General features: G+C 38.6%; 1 protein-coding gene across 4 annotated transcripts; it reads right to left on the reverse strand.

The window, feature by feature from the left end:
• Nucleotides 1-1,367: 1,367 nt before the first annotated feature.
• On the reverse strand, nt 1,368-24,166 carry LOC113529473 (growth arrest-specific protein 2). Of its 4 annotated transcripts, none has more exons than XM_026918675.3 (9): nt 24,001-24,166; nt 20,325-20,363; nt 18,972-19,139; nt 16,502-16,626; nt 10,592-10,733; nt 7,859-7,922; nt 7,599-7,761; nt 7,326-7,433; nt 1,368-2,459 (listed from the first exon to the last, which is right to left on the reverse strand). In XM_026918675.3, the coding sequence occupies exons 3-9, from the start codon at nt 19,117-19,119 to the stop codon at nt 2,250-2,252; spliced, it is 960 nt and encodes a 319-aa protein (XP_026774476.1). In that variant the 5' UTR covers nt 19,120-19,139; nt 20,325-20,363; nt 24,001-24,166; the 3' UTR covers nt 1,368-2,249. The 4 variants fall into 4 exon arrangements, with proteins under 4 accessions (XP_026774476.1, XP_026774477.1, XP_026774478.1 ...); XM_026918676.3 differs by having other exon boundaries at nt 18,972-19,164; XM_026918677.3 differs by lacking the exon at nt 20,325-20,363.
• Nucleotides 24,167-25,291: the final 1,125 nt, after the last annotated feature.

The raw sequence follows: 25,291 nt of genomic DNA on the forward strand, positions 1-25,291 counted from the left end.
TTATAACAGCAAAGGGTGGGACTATATCTGGATTGGATGTTCAAGAAGCACATACTAGTGTTATGATTAAGTGTCCACATACTTTTGGCCGTATAGTGTACCTTATAAATTGGGTCAGGGATGCCCATCTGACTCCACTGTCTCATTGACGTTACTGCTAAACATTTTGTGGCTGAAGTGTAGACTTTCTTCAGGAAACTGTTTTATTTTTATTCAATATCAAAAATGAAATATTTAAAATTTGCACATACTGTCTTTTAATTGACTTACATTCCTCCAGGATTAAATACATTATTTTTTTACTCTTTAACTGGGATGAAAAATTTATGTAGCTAAGTTGAATATTGATTATTTGTACAAACAAACAAAAAATTAAAAGCAAAGTTTAATTATACTCAAAAAAGTACTGTCACAGTGAATCATGTACTCAAGTACTGTAACAAGAGTACATGTATTTCGTTAATTTCCACCCTTTGCTGTCCGTACAGACTTTGGCATGTTGTCCCCATGTCAGCATGGGTTTCCTCTGCATTCTCTGGCTTCCTCCTACCTCCCAAATACATGCCGGGTAGTGGAATGCTCTAAATTGCCCCTCTGCATGTGTGTATATGGATGAGTACTGGTGCCATACAGGGTGAGTATTTCAGAAACAGTTGATCTGGCATTTTTCACACACAGCAGTCTCTATAGTAGAGTGCAAAGCAAACAAGAAAAATACCCAGCAGTAATTCTGTGAGTGGAAATGCCTTGTTAACGAGAGAAGTAACAAAGAATGGATAGACTTGTTCACGCTGACATGTAAGCTACGGTAACTCAAATAGCCACTCTTGACAACAGTTGTGAGCAGAAAAGCATCACTGAATGCACAGTTTTACCCAGTTTTAGAATCAGGTTCCTAATAATTTGGTTGGTGAGTGTATCTCAAAATAAAACTAAAACAAATATTAAAACTGACTAAAACAAATACTGTGAAAGTGATACTTATGTTTAAAGTTCTAATAGGAACTACTGTTACATACCTTTAAATTAATCTACAACATCAGTGCTGTAGTTTACAGAAACATGCAAATAAAATCTTAAGCTACAGTGCAAAATCAAATCATGGACTTTGTTTAGTCCAAGATCACTACCTTAATATTGAAATAGCACCTTGTGACAAGTAATTTAAAACATATTTTTTGTTACGTAAAACGTGAAAAGGTTTCAGCCAGAAGAGGACACTGTAGGACAGCTTTGCAACTGGAGCCTATTCTTGGGATGAGGTTCAACCAATCAAGCTTCAGTGGGAAGGAATGTGAATTTGGCCAGTACAGGTCATGGTACACACAGTACTTCTAGAAACATTAATGACTTTAATTTCATGGATAAAAACACTGAAACGCTTGCTGATTTATTTTACTCCAGACATACATCAAATTCTATTAACAGCTCACATGTTTGATTGGTCTTGCATAGAAGAAAGGTGATTACATTTACATTATATCTGTTCTTACAATAAGAAAAGTCATCATCTAAAAGTGTTTAAGAAAATCATTTTCTATAAAGTGGACAAATTCTAGAGAAAACAACATTGCTTAATATTGAGATATGATACAATACTGCAAATTTATACATTAAGAAGTTATGACAATGTTGGTCATTTTGCGAGGAAAAAATGTAAATGTATGTACATCAGTCAACTTTAAGCAATAGTTATGCAGAAATCTCGGCTAATGAAAGTAAAAGCAGTAACACAACAACAACAACAAAAAAATCAACAGAATCTACACTACATATATGAATTGCAATCCCAGGCTATAAGTGATCATCTTTGACTTATCAAATTGCATTCTGAGATGTCAAAAATAATATACAAATAAAAATCTTGTGTTTTTTTTCCAGTTCCTCTCCCCTTAAAACCAACAGTCTGTGTTTCAGCCCTGCTGTACTGTTCAGACACTGTGTGTCAATTTAGCTAAATTAGCTATATTAATACAAGCAGCCTACATATTGATAACAATTTGCAAGAAAAATAAAGCTCAGAAATAAAGTTTGAGATTGCCATTGCTTTGTCCAGAGTATATTTTAGCATGTTTTTGCATCAGATATAAATGACTGGATCCCAATGGTTCGAGCCTCACATGATGGATGCTAGACAGATGCCAACTAACAGCTTTACTTTACACGTTAGTGCCATATATAAGTGATATGAACTTCACCTCAAAGCCTATTTTTCATTTCTCATATTCCTCATCTGTCACTGGCCTTTATTACTTCTTACTTCTGTAGTGGGCCGCCACCACCAGGTAGCTGTCAGGGCTTAGGTCCTTGATGCTAGGGGACTTGATGGAGATGGGTGACACTTTGCCTTCCACTCTGGAAATCTGCAGCATACGGCAGGGGTCATGCTTCAGCAGGTAACTCTCAAAAGTCTCCCAGCCGCCACCTACTCGCACCATCACATGTTTATTGTGCAGCATCTATTGAAATGGAAAGATCAGTGAGAAAATGCTTAATGCTTAAAGGGTTTAAATACCGTTTAAATGACACATTATAGGCTGTATGGGATCCAGCATAGTGCCTCACTATATCACTTTATCACTATATCACACAGGTATTTAAAAAAAAAAAAAAAGTTTGAATCTTCATCATGCCAATTACATCATGCAAATCACGTGTATCCATGTCATCGAGCAAGACCGGGGGATTGGGGTGGGAGCACAAAATAAAGCAGTTGTCATTTTGAGGTTGTAGCCCTGTTCAGGTTGTCTGTATTCTTTTTCGTTTTCTTGTTGCATCAGATTAGTGTAGACATACCATCTTATTGCTTAATACTGGCATATTCATTACACTGTTGTCATTTTTCTATAACATATGTAAAATCATTTTAAGGGGACTTCCAATTTTTCATAGCCCAGGGCCATGGATCTTACTTAACCATGTAACCAGTGTAACTCTCACCAAGTAGAAGTGTAGAATCTCACCAAATCTCTCTATAACCATTGAAACATCATGATACCAAGTAAACAAGAAACATTCAAACACCAACACCTTCATCCTTTGAATGTGGACACAATCAGTCATTGGAATCACTTTTCTTCTCTCAACACCTCCACTCACTTCTTCACACCCCAATTTTAGCTTTTGTCACCTGGTGCACCCCAAGGCACATTCTCAGGACTGGGTGCCATGGCAATGTCATCCTGAATCCAATAAGGCAGACGGTGAATGAAAGAAAGGCTTCTCACTTATTGGTTCTAGTCCCTAAGGGCCCTCAGCCACACATTTACTCACCTATCATAAACTGCTAGTATATACAGCAAATGATTAAAAAAAAAATAAAAAAGGAACACACGGGTCAGGAGAAGGACATATTTGTATGAAACAACCTACCAATTAAATTTTATTTGTATATTATTGTCACAAAGCAGCTTTACAGAACTCAGGATTTAGATCCCTAACGACAAGCCAAAGGCGACAATGGCAAGAAAAAACTCACTGAGATGATATGAGGAAGAAACCTTGAGAGGAACCTCAAAAGTTATATTTTGTATGATACATTTAATGAATAACTACTACGATAACTAGTTATTTAATCAATAACTACTTTATCCTGGTCAGGGACATGGCGGATCCAGAGCACAGTGCTTCCCAGTGGAAACACTGGACACAATCTTTCTGTTCTGAATCCCTGCCTTTCAGTGTCATTAAACAGTTCAGTAAATTACAACTTCAAAGGCACAATTTGAAATGTACTCAAACTTCATAAATATGGTGTGTGCTAGTTAAGCACATTATCTGATAACATAAGATTCATAATAACACTGTGGCAGGTTGAAAACCCTCAGCAATAAGTTCCTCTGTTCCATGAGCAAACAAGTCCAAACTGCCACCGATCGACCCGATTAAACTTTTATAAAGGGCAAAAAATGACAAGCCATCACTCTTCCCCTCTGGTGTAGCTGTCCCTTTGAAATAAAGGAGCTGACCCAGCAAAACACAAGCATCAGAACAGCTACAACTTATCAAAAGTGAGAGCCAGAGGGAAATAGGAAAAAAAAACAAACAACAAGAGTGGCAATACGAAGGAGCAAAGCAACATAGAGCCTATTTTTCAATACACTGAAATGTGTTTATACTGCCCTGGGGTGGTATAGTAACATAAAACATTCATAAGGTGCTTAACGCGATGAGGGAGAGAGACAGCCATGAGGGCTCCAGTGAGGACGAGCCCTTAGGCTCTGCCTTCACCGACTTAATAGGCTTTGGGTGGAGAGACAAAGTCACAGCAATGAAGAGATCTGATTCTCTCTCTCTCTCTCTCTCTCTCTCTCACACACACACACACACACACACACAGGGTGCTGCTGTCACATGTAATTGACTTGCACTGCAGAATTGGTATACTGACTTGACATCATGAAGGTGCACACACAGTCAGCAGAGTACAATGTTAAGAGAAGGTTATCAGTGAAGGTCAATTCTCTCGTTATCAGTATTTTCCATGTCTAATCTTTTTCTAGGAGTTTAAGCAAACAATACATATTACCATTAAATTATTTGTTTGTCTGAGAGGTACCTAAAGTCATAAGTGTGTCCGCATGTCTTTTAAAATGAGCAGCACACTTTACACAGCTTCATTCAACCTGACAGCACGTTTGGTGTTTTTACTGAAGTTTACTCCATTCCTTCTGTCCCCATTACACTTTACTCATTACTCATCCCACTTCTCAGCCCAGGTATCCACCAAGGTTTGAATTTTAATTGCTGTCTGCAACAGTAAATGTAGCTTGGGAAGGAAAAAAAGGAACGGCAGATAGACTGACATCCTACTTAACCTCTCTCAGAGACTTCAAAAAAGTCCCGTCCTTCAATAGGAGGCATTCAAAGAATTTGGCTTTCAATTTCTATTCGAATTATATGAATTGGTGATGACCAATGTTGCTATGTCTATGCCTTCTATTTAAGCAATAGAATGCGAGAGGGAGTGTATATTATCGCACAAAACATCATGAATGTCATTTGGTAGCAGACATGAGCCACTCAAGGTCGTATTTTATCGCAAATTACATGACCTTGGTTTCTAAGCAGCACAAAAACCTGACTGGATAGAAAATCTCTCAGTTAGAAGTGGTGATGTATTCTATGATTTTTTTAAGGAGAAGGGAATTTCTTAACATAAATGAGATATGGTTTTGAGCATGATTATTGTAGTTAAACTTGAAAAAAAAAACTTAAACTAAACAGAATAGAAAGCAGACATTAATTATGTCCCGTATGATCTATAGTTGACGTGGAAAATGGTGAATAGCAGTAAGAGAATGTGTGGTGTAGAAATATTTTTTAACTGAAAATCATAAGGAAAACACACCAACACACCATCTTAAAGGTGCACAGCAGTCATCCACATGTCTGTCAAAATTATTAAAATGACTAAAACTGAACATTAGTGCATCCTGTCTAAATAATAAGTCGTTTGAATGAATGTCTGACTAATAAATAAATGTCATGTAAATTGTCACGCTCCTAATTTAAATGCCTCAGACAGCAGAATTAAACTAATTGGTTTCTTCTGAGCATATGTGCACATCCAACACACTAATCTTACACCGATCTGAGGAGATCTGAGTAGATAATTGAGTAGATATCTCAGCAGTTGTTTGAGATAAGTGGTGCATGGGCTGTCACCAAGTGTAAGACACATTCATTGTAAATACGCACAGAAGGCTAGGAAGTGATTAAAACTGGCTTCCTGCAGAAATGTTAGATGACGCTTGTTAAATATCTCTGCATCTTAACAATTTGTTAAGCTATGTTTAGTAGTTCATCACCACTTCAAAACCCCTTCAAGATCAAAGTACCACATACCACATACTTGAGTCCAGTGCAGTCTGTACTGACAGACTTGTCGCTATTTCGCCTCCACTTCATTAAAGATTTACGAAGCCAATTTGCCTGCTCTGAAGCCTGGACAATGTTCTTCACTCTCATCTCCTCTCCACTGGGCCATTATCACTCTGTCTATTACTGTTAAACTAGGACTGAGGAGAATAATGGGAGAAAGCAAACACTCACATGCAGAGGATATTCTGTACTAAATCATCCACTCTCTCTAGGGTGTGAGGGCTGGTACTGTGTTGCCAGGTAACGGAGTTCCCATGGGTACTAGGCGATACCTCACTAATCTCAATTAGTGTGGAGGCAGCATGTGTGCTGTTGTGGGATGCTCCTTGTGTACATGTCTAAGATGAATGCTTCTCAAACTGAGGTCTATGAACCAGTAAATTGGGGTTAGGGATCAGCTGACTTGAAATGATTTTATTATCCTGATGGCGATCATGCTAATTCATAATAAGTTCCAAATTGCTCACTGAATATTCCAAATTGTTTACATAGTACTTGATGGCTCATTTCAATTTCCACAGAGTATCTGGTTGAAACTAAAGATATGCATTTGGACTGGGATCCAGATGCAAGGAAACAAGGCATTAGCAGGAGGTTTTTACTTTCATGCGGGCAGGTAGTCAGATGTCAAGCTCAAATGACAAAGAAACACCACGGTCATTAACATGAAAATACAGCGTTCATAAATTCATCCTTGGTAACTGCCTGATCAGAGTGGCGGGGGCTTAAATTAGCTTACTAGTTTGTTTAGATTTTGGGACAGAGAACCAACTAAATTTGTTACAAATTATAACAGACAAAAACAAACTAAAATAATAACTGCACAAGTGGGACTGAAAACAATCCAGCACACATGTCCAGATTAGACCAATTATGCACTCCAGTGATGGAGCTAAGGTTGAGAAACTGTCTGAGCCAAAATTCAAAGACCATGCTGAGAGCGCTGGCATTTCTACCTCTGGCGTTGTCCCAGTGTTTACAGTGTTTCTGGAGACATAATGGTACAGTTCATTTAAAAAAAAAAAATAAATCTTGCAATTTAGGCCATGCCCACTTTGGGTTTAAACCAAATACAGATATGAGTATTTGGAGCACAGATATACATACAGAGAGTGGCACTGCATTGCACCCCTAATGTACATGTAGGTAGAACAGAGACAGACAGACAGACAGACTAAGAGTGAGATAGTCATATCGATATCTTGGAAATTTAAAGTTTTATCCTTTTTTTGGCATCACTGAATATATGTAAGATGTTTTACACCAAATATCTTCAAAGTCTATAAAAAGTTAATTATCTGCTTTGACCTTATGGAGGGTCAATCATTACGACTCAATATCTTAAAATTGATAGTCAGATAGAATATTATAATTCCAAGGTCTCCATATAACAGAAGTAACTCATACAGTATGCACATACAGTATATAGTGTAGGTACCCACCCGAATGAAGAGTATCTTCTCTCCAACACGATAGCGGCCCTGCGACTGACGCTCGACACAGAACTTATTAGGGCACTTACAGGGAGGTTCCTCAGAAATGTGCCTTACCTGAGCAAACATCAATTTCAGTTATAGTTCTAAACTATTTAGGGAATTTGTACAGCAAACAAAACAATCTATGTGTAATGTACGATAATTAAAGTGTCCATACTGCATATTCCAGTGTAATAGCTCTCCTCGCGGCTAATGCCAGCAGCTATATGTCATACTTACGGCGTCATCCAGGAGCTTGCCAGTGCTTTTCCTGCAGGAGGAGCTTTTGTTAAAGGACGAGCCCTGAGCGGGAGAGACGGGAGAGGAAGGCGGCTCAGGGGCTTTCTCTTCCTGCTCAATCTCGTTCTCCAGCTTAATTAACCCAGGTGGCTCGACCTTATACCTGACATAGAAAAATCCATTCGTCAAAGTGCTCATAGGTGAATTATGAGGCAGAGCAAATGGTTTGCAAAAAGCGTTATACAGTATATTTCACCTACCTAGCCGCTATCCTCCCCAGTTCCAGCAGACACAGGCAGACCTCACGTGGCTGTTTGTGCAAGACTGCAGGCCAGACAACAGCAACCAAAAATCACAAATCTTTCAACATTTGTCCAGGTATTTCAAAGATTCCCAAACATCCAAACATTATGCATCACATAATAACAGCACAACAATGCAGTAATGTGATGGTGAGAAGCTGATGAATGAAAAATAAGTATGTACACTATGGTGGTGAAAATGCACACTGTGGGAGAGATTTAAAGAAGCACATGTCAATGATAAAACATTCTACTCACTGCGAACAGAGAATGCTAACAGAGAATCATCAGAAGGTTCGTTAATGTATTCAGTAGGTTCTGAGTGGGTTAGGGTGTGTGATGTAATAACTGTTTGCTGCACAACCTTCCCACTTAAGACATAAAATAACATTATGGAAACGTTTACATTAACTTCCATACAATTAAAATGTTGTTGGAGAGTTTACATTTAAAAAAAAAAATTCTCAGAGCATGCAGAAAACTTGAAAGATTGGCCACTCTACGAAAAGATCCCAGAAGTAAAATGTTCAGAAACTGCTTTGCAAAACTGAAATTTTCAGGTAGGTGTCAAAGCTAATAATTCTGTGTATGTTAATAGAAAATCCAACCTGTTATGTGGCAATATTGCCTCAGAAGATGCATGAAAATTTTATGTTTATAACCCTACAAAACATCTATTATTTGTTAAATGCTCCATGCCTCATTAGTCATGATTCATTCGCATGACGGAGTAATGATCAGGTGATACAGCACAACATGCAGTAAACACATGACAAGCTTCAATTCACCTCCAAACCATAGTGCATCCCACCTGATTTTAATGCCAGCTCCATACATGCATTCATCTACCTCAGCAGAAAATAAAGTAGGAGGAAAGAAGCAAAAAAGAATAAAAGATTAAAGGTCTAAAATTACATAGTCAGATCTATATGGATATTTTGAAATATTAAGCCAGTTGGCTGGAAGGAAACCCTCAGGGAGCCTGTACTTGAACAATGGCCCAAGACCAGAACTGAAAAGAAAAAAACCCAGCATATAAAGCTCATTTCACACATGTGGAATCACCTTCACTGATCTGAGAGTCCAGAGAGAGTCAGTCACTTAGACCATTTAATATGAAGAAGGAATGATAAAAGCAGCCAAGTACTCAAATCATAAAGATACAAAGCTCTGTTCGCAAAAATACATGGTCTTACACACACACACACACACACACACACACTTAGAAAACAAAGAATTCACTGTGTAACTGCAATTTGGAAGGGAAAAACTGTGAGCATTCAGAGGAATCAGTTTGCCTGCCCCACTTTCCTTACCTCACCTCATCTCATGCTTTCTTTCTTTCTTTCTTTCTTTCTTTTTCTTTCTTTCTGTTATTATGCACTCTAGTTGTCTTGAATATATGTACAGAACCAGAGTAAAGAGAAAATCTGGTTTAATTTTTACTGACTTCTAAGGTAACTAGAGTTTATAGCAGTTTAGAGATAAACAGAGAGAGAGAGAGAGAGAGAGAGAGAGAGAGAGAGAAAGAGAGTGTGACAGGAACTGAGAGAGAGTGAGACAAGATTTGGGAGTCTAGCATGATACAATTAGGTTCATTCACCATCCCAGACAGAAAGGAGAGGAGGTTGGAAAGGAGGAGACACTTCTTTCTCTCTTTCTGTCATACACACTGCCAGCCACAGTGTGCTGCTCAGAAAATCCCTGAGCTGAGGACACTGAGAAACACAAGGACTTCCTCTGTGCCACAGCCAAACACAAAACATCTCTATACACTTTGCTGAGAGTGAATTGTCTCCCCTTTGCTCTGTACAACCTCTCAGTCAGATTCCACTGCTACGTTTAGAAGGTGTATGTGATCAATAGTTGCTGATGAAGTGTGCTTTATCAGTAATGGAGCCATTGAACAAATGTAGACTATGTATGTGACAATTTATATTGTTATGGGTCAGAAGTCATAGTGGCACATGGTGTATAAACCAGATTTTAGCTCAAAAATTCAATTCTGGGGCGTTTTAGTGTCTTAATGGTTTTTCAGTTTTCATACTGTACAATAAATATATACTGGAATACTGTCAAAATGTGTAGGGCCCTTTGTCTCAGGACAAGGTTTAATAATATCAGGAATACAAAGATAATATTTTGATCACTAAAAGCAGGGACTTTCCTTTTCACCGCAAAATATGGTATAATTCAAATATGGTTCAGTGTCAATATGTTTCACAATTATGATACAGGACATATATGGCTGCACATGTTTTTGTTTTGTTTTAGTTTTTTAAGCATTATTGAGCCAGCAGAGTTGCTCCAGCACTGCTACAACTGGCACTGGAAAGACTTAAATATTAAAACAAAGTCAGAGCTGCTGGATTCGATTTAGCGTGAATTTTTCATCTCACACATTATATGTCATCATGAATGCATCATACATCATCATCCCACAACATTAGATATAAAAGAAGGTCTGGCTACAATTAAAGCTAGCACTGAGCCAAGATACATCATAAGAGGAGTCTGCACATGTAAGATGCCACCAAGCTCCATCCTATGGTATCCTATGTATCATCAAATTAAAAAAAAAAAGAAAGAAAGAACAAAACTCTAGAGGGCCAGCATGCAAAAAGCCAGATCCTGAGCTACAGTACCTAAACTACAAATGTGTAAAATTTCATCTAAGGAAAGGTTACTCACCCAGTCCCTCAGACTCAAACAAGCAGGTCTCCCCAACGCCCACCTCTCGACACCATGACAGGAAATTGGCTGTGTTGTCTCGGGCAAAAAAAGAGCCAGACGGGGCACTTGCTCTACATGGAATCCTCCGATTAGGGATTGGCTGAAAGAGATAAACTTTCAGTCATGTGTTTGATCAATCAGAAAGAATTTCCTTTCAAACAACAACTTTGATTTAACAGGAAATACTAAAACATTCATAATGACAAAAATATCAATGTGGAATAGTTTGTTTACTGTATTAAACCTGTCCACACTTGCAACCCTTCCCACATTATTTTTCACTTTTACATTAAACAAATAATTTACACAAAATCTTTGTCTTTAACTGTCTTTAGATTTAAGTGTGTGCAGTTAATTTTAAATAGGCTCCTGTCTGAATCTGCTGACATCTGAATCATCAGAATTCCCCTTTTCCCAGTTCTCTCATGTTAGATCATTAGACCTGTTTTCCTTTTCTCTGTCCTCCTCCATCTTTTCCTTCTTTTGACTCTCTCTTACTTTCTCTCTCCTCTCACGCACTTTAGCTATTTAGACACACAACCCTGCTGCCTGAGCATACTTTCTCAGGGTCTAATCACTGACCAGTGTCTGATCTCTTTCCCAACATCCACAGCTCTGGTTACAAAGCCAGAGATCACGACTACTCTCTACTCAGTGATCAATACTGAACCTGACAGAAGACAAAGGGAAACAGGGGGCTTGGCAAGAAGGGGGATTACCAGGAACTGGAAGTATAATGTCATTTAACACACATATCCTCACCCACAATGAGATTTATGTAGCATATGCCTGCCTACAGGATATGTGTGTCTGGGTCTGAGATAGGTACAGTGAGATCATGCTGAAAGAATGCAGTCTACAATGGATCAGATTTTTCTCTGGCTTTTCCAGAAATCTTTCTTGCTCCCCCACAGACTCCCACAACCACATCAGCATGCAGCATTCAGTAATATTTTTCTATGAAATGTTCAACAAATCAATGTTCACCATCTGACTTTTTGTATTATTAGTTTTTACTATGGAAATTATTGGCATCCATCAAGTGGCCATTGAACAAAGGGAAAGTTTGCTAGCAAAACATCATACTCTGTTCTTCCTTTAATTAAAAACATATGAAGCAAAATTATTGATACCCTTAAATAATATTTATATTAAACAAATATACTTTTTTAATTGATCTCGGTATCCACAAATTCCTTTGTCATCATATAAGATAACATACAGATAGATGGTTATTGACCTAGACAACTGATATAAAAATCGTATAACGGAGCAATAATCTTAAAAAAGTTTCAAAAGTCTAGAACAAAAAATTGTTGGGAATTAGATGCATGAACACACTTACCCCTCTGCACAGTGAGGAGGTCGGTTAAAATAAAAATCCAAAAATCACAGATTCAGAACTGCACTGATATAATTTTTTTTTATTTTATTTTTACATAGCATCAATATGTTTGGAAAAAATGATTACTATATACACTATATGCCAAGTCTGAAATGAGGTGGGGTAACATTGATAATTTGGAACTGATTTCCAGCTGGTGGTCAAAGGGTGGTCTTGCAAAGATTGATGGCATCATGAATTTAACTATGAAGCAGGAGGTTTTAGATTAAATCCTAGATGCCTCTGTCAGGAGGCTATGACTTGGCTGTAGATGGGTTTTCACCAAGATAATGGCCCCAAAGATGCATCAAAATCAGTACCAGAAATGCTCACAATTTCAGACAAATTCAGCGTTTTGTAATGGCCATGTCAATCTCTGGGTTTAACCCTGCTAAAAACCTGTGGTTTGAATTGAAGAGGGACATGCACATACAGAAACGTAAGAATATAAAATACAGGATGTACCAAAAGTCTCAATAGGGGAAATTAATACTTTTTCGCAAAATGTCTTCCAAAATTTTTTCATACTTAGTTTATATATATTTTTTTCAGATAGCATTTAAGAATGCCTTTGACAAAAGAAGAACATATTGAAATAATTCTCATGGCTGGATCAGGAAGCTGTCACAAGGTTGCAATGGACTTTAACATTAAACATGGCAAGCACATCACACACGACACTGTTGCCAAACTGGAAGCCAGAGTTGGGAGAGACGACTCCGTGTGCGTGTTAAAGAAATGGCAATCACGTAGAAGATGTTTTGTAAATAAAGTTACAATTTGCTAAAAAGTGTTCATTTCCTCTACATATGGAGACTTTTGGGACACCCTGTAGTTTTGGTCCAAGATCCTTCTACAAGTTTCTCCAATCTTGTTGGACATTACAGGAGGAGACTCAGTGCTGTTCTTCTCTCCAGGGGGCTTTACCAAATAAAAATTTTAATCCTCCCAGCTAGAGTTTATACAGTGACAATATTGATGTGCTTATTTTTTATGCACCAATTTCACAGTTGAGGAACAGTTACTTATATGGAACACTTTTCATGTGCTGGCACTATAATAGAGTGTTACAGTACAAAAATATATAGCCAGTCCCTTACGCCTGTTAATATTCCTGCTTCAACTGTATAAATCTTAACTAAAATGAGATACAGGCACAATAAAGATTAAGTACAGCATTTATGAATAGGGTCATTACATAATAAACAGGTAAAGAGCCAGGGATAGGGACAAGAGGAGCACTGTATTGTGCTGATAAATAGACAAGGACTTCTGACATTCTGTTGTCACTTCAGGTCATAGATGGGGAGAACAAAGCATCAGTGTCTAGATTTGTTCCCATCTAATGATGTCTATTTTCAATACAATAACAACATTGGAGCTCCGAGTACAGGATGACACCTGATACTGATCTGATACTGGCATCGCCGTTAATAAGTGAACTGACTCTCAAAGCTTCTATTGCTCAGATATAAATGTATCAGAGACACAATGGTATAAGACAGCTGGTGTCTTATTGTCTGTGATGGGTCAGTCTAAATCACGTGTTCATGGCCTAAAATACATCAGTGTATAAGATAGGAAAATGTATTAACAATCCAATACCGGATTGGATTCAGTATTTCAGACTAGTACTGAGCCAGATACCAATACATAGCACCAGATCTGTATATCCCCTTTAAAGACATTAAAGACAACAAATGGTTTTCCAATTAAGCTCAATTGAAAGTAAAATACTAAGCTTTCCTAAGCTTAAAAAACTTATGTAACATTCAACTCACTTCCTTAGTCCAGTCCCACTTCTTCTTGTATCACACAAATGCAAAAAAAACCCCCAGATTCAGCCACTCCCAGCTTGTAAATTTGGTCTCTCACTCTCTCGTGATATGCATAATCAATAGACTCCAGTATTCTATCTGTCGTTTCATTCTCATTCTGTCCCTCAGGAGTCATGACCTCAAATATTTCCATACACATGTCTCTCTTCCTCTCTCCCAGACTTTTCTCTGTGGGAAGCAGCAAGCTTTCCCAGCAAGGACTAGCTCGTGCTCTCTGTCCCTATAAATATATGTCTCTATATATATAAATATATGTCCCTATATATATAAATATATGTCGTGCTCTCTGTCCCTATATATATATATATATCCCTTAGTATATATATAGTCTTATATATATATATAGTCTTAGGCACCCTATTTTTCTTAGTACAAACTTTGTTACAGATTTTTATTTTATGACTTCTACATTAACGAGTCAGTACAAAAACATTTTTTTTGCAGCACAAAATTTAATGTTACAGAAAAATTTTTGTATGTCAATAAAGACATATTACGTAAGAGGCCACTTTTCAGACAAAAAAATATAATGAAGGCTGCTGGGTTTTGCTGCAAAAATAAGAAGCACGTACGACAGTCAAAGTCTCCAGAAGAACTGTAGCTGGTTCTGCAAGATGCTCAGTAAAACTTACCAACTAACTTAGTTATAAAACTGCACACACTGCACCTGAGACTACTAATTTTTTTAAAGCGAAGGATCGTCACACCAAATGTTGGCTTTGTTACATTTATTACTGTTTACTGCTCTTTATAGTATTTTTTTAATGTAGAAACATTTAATTTGAATTATTTTTGAAGGAATCTTTGCTCTACAGCATTTCTTTGCATGTACCTAAGACGTTTGAACAGTACTGTGTGTGTGTGTATATATATATATATATAAAAAAAACCCAGATTCAGCCACTCCCAGCTTGTAAATTTGGTTACTGTGTGTGTGTGTGTATATATATATATATATATATATATATATATATATATATGTAGACATATATATATCCCCTCATCAGATGAGTTCAGATGTGTTGATGATGCTGGAGAACTGCACTGACTTAAAATAAAGTGATCAGCCCATGTTTACTGTTTGAAATAAATGTATCCAAACACATATGCATAATTAACTTCCAGGGAGGTAATATGGCTTTGTACGGATATGTTTTTCAAAGTAACCGATACATACATGAATTCATGCAATGCTTTTGTTATTATATTGAATGATGCATCATGCCAGTCTGAAAAAATAATGTTTTCCTCCATTGATCTCTTGATTGTCAGCTTTAAGGTCATATGCTTGATTCTCCAATGGCATAAACCTCCATCAAGTTATGGTCTCAATCCTAATTCTGTCCCCCAGAAATCTCAGCTCTGCAATATGTACCTTACGTTATGCACACACCAGTGTGTTATGTTATTAAAGTTGCCTGCAAAATAAATCACTGCTAATACACTGTACCTAGATAAAGCTTTTTAAGCACAGAGTGCATATGATATAGTACTGTGTGAAGTAATGACCTGCACAGTGTAGTTTCTCTGTTCTGCTATTCTTAAGAGGCTCTATTAGCTAAACTGTAGGGAGTCATAACCAGCAAAAAGGACCATTGTGAAGCCTCTGAAGAAAATGGGCTACAGCCAACAAAAGCAGAAATATTTCCTTAATTTACCACCAAAAATCTACCGCCCCTAATGCTTTTCCCATCTGGGGGAATTTTGGGGAAAAAGTTAACGACTCCTTGATATCGTTAGCCGGCTCTGTATAAATCAGCACGCTCAGCATTTTTCCGAAGTTCATCGTCCCACAATGGCGAGTTTTGAGGAGGAGATGGCAAATATCCACAATTCCAGACAAAAGTCTTTGTGTGAGAGAGCAACGTCCAGCTATGTCCAGATTTTGCTGACACACATCAGCCACCTGAAAGCGATACATTGGAATCAGCCCTGTCCTGTCAACACTTAAGATCATCCAAGACATGCCGTAAGTCCAACAATATTCTGTGCTCTATGATTCACAGAACACATTGCTAGACAGTATCCTGACATGTGATCAGCTGAAATTCTGTAAGGAGTCACTATGCTACTATAAAATACTATACACCATAATAATCAAGTTGCCAAGGACATGAAGCTCGAATGTGCAGTGTCACAACACAAAGCAGAAATCCTAAACTCCCTTGAAAAAAGTACAGAATTATTGTATTCACTCCAAGGTTTATTCGTAAATGCATACTGCTGTGAATTGTTCCATTCCACACGAGAGCTGCTTGGTTCAGTAAATATCTGCAAAAGAAATTCTACATGATTTAACAGTGACGATAAAAATGCTGATGTCATTTGGCTAATAAGTCAGTGTTTTGTCTGTGTTTCAGGTTCCCCTGGAGCTGAAGATAGAGGATATGAATGCTAATCAGAAAGGCATGTGATTTTCTGATCTGGAATTTGGAGGCCAGGCATTGTGGAGACATCAGTTGTCACTGATAGTTTCCATTTTTCAGTGTGCATTCTTCATTAATTTATTTCATTTACAGCAGATCAGAGAAACCAGAAAAAAAAGAATAAAAATTTCATATGTGTGTCTATTGAATGGAGACTGAATGTGATGTCTTTGCTGTGCTGTACTTAAATAAACAGAGGTGAGTGATAGAGAGAAAGTACCTTGCCAAGTGGTGACAGTTCTCCACTGTTCTGCCTAAATTTCTCCTGCAGTGTCTCAGCCAGCTGACACAACAGGAAGCCATTATCTAACCTGTCCATGAAACTCTCCGCTGTGATTTCAACACCTGGGAGAAAAGGAGACAGAAGAAAGCCGGGAATATAAACAATCAGAAAACAAAACCTCAAAAAGATGCCTGCTTTCATTTTTCTGCATGGTTTCAGCATTTTAAAGTATTTTTAAAAAATGCTATTAAACAGAACTCGCCATTTTGGTGAGTTAAATAAATCCTGAACTTATGAAGTGATCTATGTGCAGGTCAGGGTTATTTAAGTGTGAAATGTAGTGGAGTATTGAGCCAATAGCTGAAGCGAACTGATCAGTGTGGTGCAAAGAGCACAAACAGCAGTGGTGATGCCTCAACAGAAAACAGCTGGTCGCTTTTTTGCATGGTAGCCCCGATAACACACACACATGCTCACAGATACTATACTGATCAACATGTGGCTGCTGGTTTTGACTGGCTTCCAGATGACCATTCCTTCTCAGTTATATCACCCTGAAATAGGAGGTGGTGGCAGGGGGTTCTGTGGAAAGAGTATTTTTTTTTCATCTATTTTTTTTTGTTTCTAAAACAGAGGGGTGCAGTAGTGGTAGAGGGGGTTTCGATGCTTTAATGAGTTCCAAATGTGGTAAGTAAAGAACCATGAGCAGAAAGAGAAACTGAGAGTTTATAAAATCCCCTCCATTTTCGTGCCCTCCTTCATGCTTTCTCCATACAGTAAAGCAAAATAAACTCTATACCATGCCTCAAAAACGAGCTCTGAATGCCAGCCTCCAGCTGAGTTTCTATTATAAACATGAACCAGACACATTTAAATCAAACTAAGTACGTCATGAATCCAATTTAGCATTAATTAAATTCTACAGCAAATAACACATAAATCCCAGAAATAGCAGAATTCCCAGAAATAAATATCGTTAGAGCTGAGACATAGACAGGAAATCTGCCTTTTCTGCACAGCAGCTCCTACTGAGCGGTCACAGCCACTTCAGCTGTGCTCGTACATCACTCTACTTACACACATCTGTAGACAGATATCTGCTTTCACATCACATTAGTGGTAGCCACACACCACTAATGAATGCAAAGGTTCAAGATGAGTGCAGTGAGGAGAGTGTGGTTTGCTGTGGTGCTCGTGTGGTCCATTGTAACTGCTCTTCTCCATCAGCTCCAGGCAGACCAGCAGCACTGCTTCTGCCTCTGCTGGCTGTACACAACCTGCCTACTGCCAGACATTCCACTGACGTCCCACTCCACACACACTTGCGCCAGCATTATGACACACCACCATTCTTCTCGTAATATCTGTGCAATACTTCTGAATCACTACTGGTTTTGAGCGCAGTCAAAATAAGCAACTTAACGCTGCAAAATGTGTGGAAATGGAGATATTTCAACAAGAATGTGGGAGCAAACTCTCACAGTAGTACAATATGTAATTCAGTCATTCGTCTTTAGTAACTGCATTATCCTGGTCAGAGTTGTGGTGGATCTAAAGCCTATGTGAAGTGGGTATACACCCCAGATAGGACGCCAATCTATCACAGAACACCATGCACACACACATTCACAGCAAGGGGCAATTTAGAATAGCCAATCCACCTAGCAGCATATGTTCGGGAGGTGGGAGGAAACTAGAGAATGTAGAAGAAATCCTTGACACAAGGAGAACATGTCAAACTCCACATAGACAGTTACCTGAGCTGTGAGGCAGCAACGTTACCCACTGCACCACCGTGCTGCCAAGAATATGTTATAGAATCAGTAATATATAGCGTTCATCAATAATAATATGGAATAATATATTACTAAAAAATTATAATAATAGCTTAAACAGTTCCCACATGATTTACAATCTTCTGCACAACAGCCACCCATGATGCCAGTGTAAGCGTTCACAGATAACAGAACAAAGACATGTAATGCAGATGCTAAAAACAGATGAAACTTTAATAAATGATAACACGATTGAGTAAAATGTCTAGCAGCGCTCCATACAAACTGTCAAAAAGAATAAATCTTGTCATGCTTGTTACCTATTAAAAACACACAACGACCCACACTATATACCTAAATGATCAAGTGACCCTGACTAAGGTAAACACTGCAAAAGGACATGCTGTAAGCAATGCAAATCATATGACTTCCTGCATGACTATGGGACAAGAGCTGCGTGGCTACTTTAGTAATGCAAATTCCATAACGAAATAAACATTAGATACCATCAGGATGATGAAGGACATCTGACTTAAATTTATTGTCTTCTTCCTCTTTTTTTCTCCCTTAAATTCTTGGTAATATGCTTTTCATCAGTCTTGACATGGGTTTCTGCAAATTACTACCCACACGAAATAAAATTAAGTCACTCACTGTGACCAACACATCCAAGAATACTGTTCCCTACTTACCCAGCATGCTGGTGAGCCAGAGAGCCAGGTCCTCCTTCATAGGCAGCAGGCTGGCTTCATGTCTGCTGGCCAGCCACAGACTGTACTGCTGCAGGTCAGTGAGGCCTGGGCCAAATGGGTGCTGCTTAGGACTCAGAGAGCTGCACATGCTTGCCCTTCTTCACTGGCCTAAAAAGAGTGAATAGAGTGAAGGCTGTAAGAGATGGAGACATAAGGGTAAGTCAAAAAGAAAAGACACACCCAGTGATAGAGAGATTCACTATAAAGTACAGTTGGTATTATACAAGCATTAGCAAAGATGTCTCATTCTATATTCTTCTATGTACAAAGATTCATTTTTTTTTTCTTTTTTCCAATTTTCTCCTCAATTTGGTCACCTGCCAACTCCCAAACCACCAGTCAGCTCTCCCCAATCATACACCCACTACCAACCAGGCTCTGAGATATGTGAAGCTAGCCAACTACATCTTTTTGAACTGCTGCTCCTGCTACATCACAGGCTAGATGGAGGAAAGTACTATCTGCACTACTCTGTATGCATGAGCTCACAGATGCCTGCAACTGGCTAGTGCTGCTGTGAATGACAGGGGAGAGACGCTAATGCCATCCCTCCCATCCAGAGAGCATGGCCGATTTTGCTCCCTTGGCTTCTGGCCATGTTCGGCCTTGGCATCGTCAGGATTCAAACTCACCATCTCCCGGTGATAGTGAAAATGCTTTTCTGTTGTGCCACACAGGAGCCAAGATTCTATATACTTGTTTCAATTCAGTTATTTGTTCATTTCTCCCAAACGGATTTATACAAGCTATTGAATCACAATCATTTTCCAAAAACGTTCGTATATACTACATATACTAAACGTACATTTGATTCAGAATCTTTAGACTTCAGATTGACTTCAGTCTTTAGACTACTCAAAGTAGTATCAGATGTGGAAAAAAGCCACGAGCTTAATCTGTCCAAACAGAGCCTGTCCAGGGAGATTCAGTTGTCAAAGGCAGAGTCTAGATTTCACAGATTTTCACAGATTTTACCATGATGAAGGGCTTCAGTTAGTCATTTCACTTTCACACGGCAATCAATAAGGCTTTCTTTCTTCTGATCATCCTCTCACTCCTCTTTCATCATAGGCCCAGCCTCTCTTCACAGTTCTCTCATCATTTTCCAGGTTTAGTCTCAAGCTCTCTTTACAAAAGGGTCATTTTGTGGTCAGGATCCAACAATGCTTACTTTGAAGGAAAGTAAAGTTCTCTGCAAACTTAAATGGCCCTCAAACAGTAACGCATTTGTGTGAAGAACACTAACATGAATATACACTTTGACACAAAATTTCAAAGTAAGTTGTGACTTACTCAGTCCATTCAGGTTTGTTCCTCAGTCTTGGGAAAATCCTACAGGATGTTGTGGAGGAGCAAAAAGGCCAAGTCACATCAGGTGATGACTATGTACCTCGAACATATGTGTTTATATTATCACTGTCTCTTTCTCATTTGGAACAGATATTCCCATCTCATTGCTTCTCTTACCATTTTACACTTATTCAGTTGGCAGATGCTTTTGTACAAAGCAAATTATAGTAGAAATAGTACATAATACAGTTCTGAGATTTGAACTTACAATCTGCCCCAAATCTGCCCCAAATAAATAAATTCACAGAGCTCCCAACACGGCGCACAAACCTAAAACACTAAAACTTCACTATTAAACCTTTGCAACCAATGGCTGTCACTTATTAACTTTAGCTTATTGCAGACTCTTCTATGCATGCAACAGTTTTTTTTAATGTATCCTTCTTCATTAATAGTTTACTTTAGCTGTTTGGACAACCTACCTAATATAACGTGCCTAATAGTGAATTTTGAGTCCGGTATGTTAAAATCTCACACGTATGTCTAATGAGTCTTTGATTGGAGCAGACTGTAACAAGTTAAACTTCCCATCTTCAAGATCTCATCAAGAAGTGTTTATCCTGATAATCAAAGCAGAAATCTGGTCCTAAGGACTGCAGCATCACCACTGTAAGTGTGGCATGGTTCCTTTACTCCAGCTATTGTATTTATCTGCTGTTTCTTCCTATAACTATCTTAGATTTACTGCCAGTTATTTGGTACATACAAAGTTCTGCAATATTTCTGCTGCTTCTGAGTCCTCAAATAGCCAGATGGTATGGTTAAAAGTTTTCACCAAATGAATATGTGTAAAGGCAAATGTGAATATAAGTGTGATGTCTTGTGTTTCTCTTTGTGCACCAACAATGATCACATGACACAAAGCAGAAAGAAAAAAAGAAAGAAAGAAAGTGAAATGACCTATTTGCTTCTCTGTGTATAAAGAACAGTGTGTGCTTTGCTATTCTTCATCACTGGTGTGAGTTACAGTTACATCTCTGAGATTGGGCATAGGGCATTCTTACGCTACAGCCTCTCTTGACTCTCCCACAACTTCCTGCTACACAGTAGCTCTTTCATACAGGTAATCATAGAGAGAAAGGGGACAGAGAGAGAGAGAGAGAGAGAAAGAGAGAGAGAGAAACAGGGAAATCGATCCAAAATGTCTCTCAAAGGACAACTGACCTCTGGAAATGAAAGGCTGTACACTCTGTGCAATGCCAGGTTCAGTTCTGTTCTGGCACACAGGTGTGAATCCCGAACACATAAAACTCTGGGCTTTCATATTCCTGTGTGCAGCAAACCATTTAACACCATCACAAAGTGGTGACAGTCAGAGCATGTTTTTCTCCCTTGGTGAGCTGCTTACATTGACAAGACAAATGTAACTTTGGTAAGAACTGTTGTTCTACAGTATACAGCATCAGCTGACAGATCTGAATGCCCAACATTTACATCATTTCTTTTTGACTATGATGACACTTTGCAAAGTAGCCCATGTGGTCCAAACAACACTGCCATTACCTTCTTTTTAAATAAATTAAACTAAGAGACAGTACTGCCTTTTCTCATCAATAAAGTGTCATACCTACCCGAATGATATCATTTATAATATCAGAAGGCAAACACTGATAACATGGCAGATGTATTATTATGACTACATCCTCTTTGCCCATCTTTGTTCAAACTGATATATGGTACTGCAGGAAGATTTTAGAAGACAAATATCTAACAGCCTTAAGCAAACAGAAAAATGTCAACTTATCAGTTAACAAAAAGACCCATCAGTGAATACTACACTGTGCTGATATAAATACATAATCCTGTACTACCTATGTCCAGCCATTACAATGACCTTGGCTAGTCTGTTGGTACGACTCCTCGGAGCACACATGAATGAAACATAGCTGAAACACATTCTATGCTCCACATCTGTGGTTTTCATAGAATGGTGTATCCAGTCGGTATAAACATAGGACAGGAAAGCCCTTTACACACTGCACACTGAGGCAGCTAGACAGAGTCAAGAGTCAGAAGAAGTTAAGGGGAAAGGTCAATGTGTGAAGTGGGGCCCATGATAAGGAAAGCAAACTGAAAGCAAATAATCTATGCCATTAAACAACATTAAGTTTGAACATTTTTCATATAAATTGTACACATAAGGAGTAATCGTATGCATAACAATCATACCATACTGATTGAATAAATTGTCACTGAAGTATCAGAAGATCACACTGTACTGTACACCTCTAGCCTATAACCTTTAACCTGTGGTGCTGAGCTTGACTAACAAAGGCTCTCATTCATGTAACTGTTTCAGTTACATGAGCTGAATGCTGTGTCATTCCCAAAGGAACAAAACCTGATGTCTTTTTCCTTCTGCTGTCCTGACTGCCTTTTACAGTCTGCCTAAACCAATATGAAGAAATCAGTGGTTTGTTTATATGCATAAATAGTTTAGAGCATATCTGCACAGATACCTATTGGACTATATTTTTATCATCCCTGCTTAGCATAAATAGTGCACACTTGTATTGTGAAGAAGCCACTGCAATTTATTTGTTTCTTTATGACTCTGACCATTCCCTCTTGCATTTGGAAGGAGTCTTTTTAAAGAAGTAAATATTTCCTGGAACTCTTGTTTAATTGCTTTAGAACATTCAGAGGCGACGTTTTGTTCTGCAGAGAGAGAGAGAGAGAGAGAGAGAGAGAGAGAGAGAGAGAGAGAGACTGATGCTCAGTCCTATTTTCTATGCTTTGCAGCTTTCATGCTGATCAGACAGATCAGTGCTCAACATTTGCAAAGCCACGCAAAGACAGTGCTTTAGTATTACCTGACTCTCTGCTGTAGAGCAGAACTGCACAGGTTGACTTTAGTTAGTTTGACTGAGGTTTCTGTCTTTATTGTGGTTGTTAAAAGTACAATAACTGCTTAATCGCTCATATGAAAGTAAAATGTGAAACTGTCTGCTGTCTTTAAAAGAATCAAGTCAAATAAAAGTTAAATATTTTGTTCTCAGTACAGCATGTGTGCATGACATTGCGTCGCCTCAGTTTTTACAGCAGCTTTAATATTTTAAAGCTGCTGGGTTCATACTCTCTCCATAGCTGCATCTATTTCTGCCCTCTAATAAAGAAACCACACGTGTGACACAGTGTACTTCAGACAGACAGTGATAAAGTTCCCAAATGCTTTCCCTCCCTCTCCCAATAGTCACTGCAATATTCAACCAAATTCACTAAGGCACCCAGTCAGTAGGTTACACAGCCATCTGTTATTGCTCTCAGCTACAGAATGCAGAGAAGAAATAAACTTCACATGAGTGCAGATGAGGATTTAACTTTCCAGGTTCACATTAACACATGAAAATAATTGAACTGATTTTTTTTTTTAACTTATAGTAGCACCATAAATCTATTGCTCCTGGAGAAGGTTCTTATCTCTCACCTTTTTTATTTAAGCTTCCCCGATTTCAGATAACGGGAATGCAAATCAAATCAATAAAATGCACTAATAAGAAATACAATATTACACCAGTGTTGTGCAGGAGCCACTCTGACTTGAGATTGTATGGGAGAATGTATCGTTTCTCCAAGTTTTCCTTGCAGTTAGTATAATTCTGTTTGTATATTGACTCACCTTTGGAAAACAATGCTCTGAGAAAGCTGTGGGCTGATTGATTGTATCCGTGTGGCAATGCTCATGCTTTCTCAGCTCTGCTCGGTGGCCGCGTCTCCCCGCGTCTGGTCCTCCCTGCGCCCCGCTCTGCCATCGCACAACTCCCCGCGCCGCGCGCTGCACCCGGGACACCAAGCCTGCCCGAATCGATCTTACAACCGACTCTTTGATTCAGAAGAATCGACTCTCCTGCGTCAAGAATCGAATATTTCGGCAAAATTGTCTCTATTTGAATCATATTCACTTCTAATATGCCTAAGCCTTTATATAGGCTAGTTTAGCATATGAATGTTATTAATAACTAAATTAGACTCCTGAGTTTTTTTTAGCTAGGATATTTGCTATGAGGTGGGAAATTCTTGGAAATATTTATATAGACTAGCTGATAGGCTAATATGATATGATGAAGTGACATCCTATATTGTATTTAACCTACTGAGTGTACTGATATAGAAATTATAGTTCGTCTGTATGTTAATCAGATTAGTAAATCAAAGTAATCGAAATGCATAATCTGATTAATTCAGATTATGAATTAATTAATCCCTCCAGGGTCAGGGTTCGAATCCCGCCTCTGCCCTGTGTGCACCATGGGCACATGTTCTCCCTGTGATTCAGGGGTTTCCTCCGGGTACTCCGGCTTCCTCCCCCCTGTCCAGAGACATGCGCTGTAGGCTGACTGGCATCTCTAAATTGTCAGTAGTGAGTCAGTGTGTGATGGGTTGGCACCCTGCCTTGTGCCCTGAGTTCCCTGAGATAGGCCCCAGGTTACCCCGTGACCCTGTCTTGGATAAGCAGTACAGAGAATGAATGGATGGGTGGCTGGATGGATGGATGATTAATTCATATCACACTTGTAGTCTGTTCGAAAGAATCGACTCAGTGAGTCATAATGAAGTGTGCAGCTGCTCGGACTGCACCCTTCTGAACAGAGTATGGACTGCACAAACACACAGCATGCATGCACTAACTCGCTGCCTCTGTGTCTGAAGCTGTCTGTTACTGCAACGCCTGATTGCACATTCATATCCATATAGAAAGGAAATGATCATTACTGAGGAAAGCAGGCCTACACAGGGTTGTCCAGTGGCAAAGTGGTTGAAAATGGCACAATATCAAATCTCAGAATATATCCCTCCCAAACCCTAGTCTAGCATCATGCCTGTCATTAAAAAATAAAGCGTAATGTTGACTTAAATAGGTGTCTTACCCGGGTTGTAAACTGACCCAGTATCATTACATAGCTATATTG

The sequence above is a fragment of the Pangasianodon hypophthalmus genome, chromosome 9 (genome assembly GCF_027358585.1).
Source record: "Pangasianodon hypophthalmus isolate fPanHyp1 chromosome 9, fPanHyp1.pri, whole genome shotgun sequence".
Classification (NCBI taxonomy): domain Eukaryota; kingdom Metazoa; phylum Chordata; class Actinopteri; order Siluriformes; family Pangasiidae; genus Pangasianodon; species Pangasianodon hypophthalmus.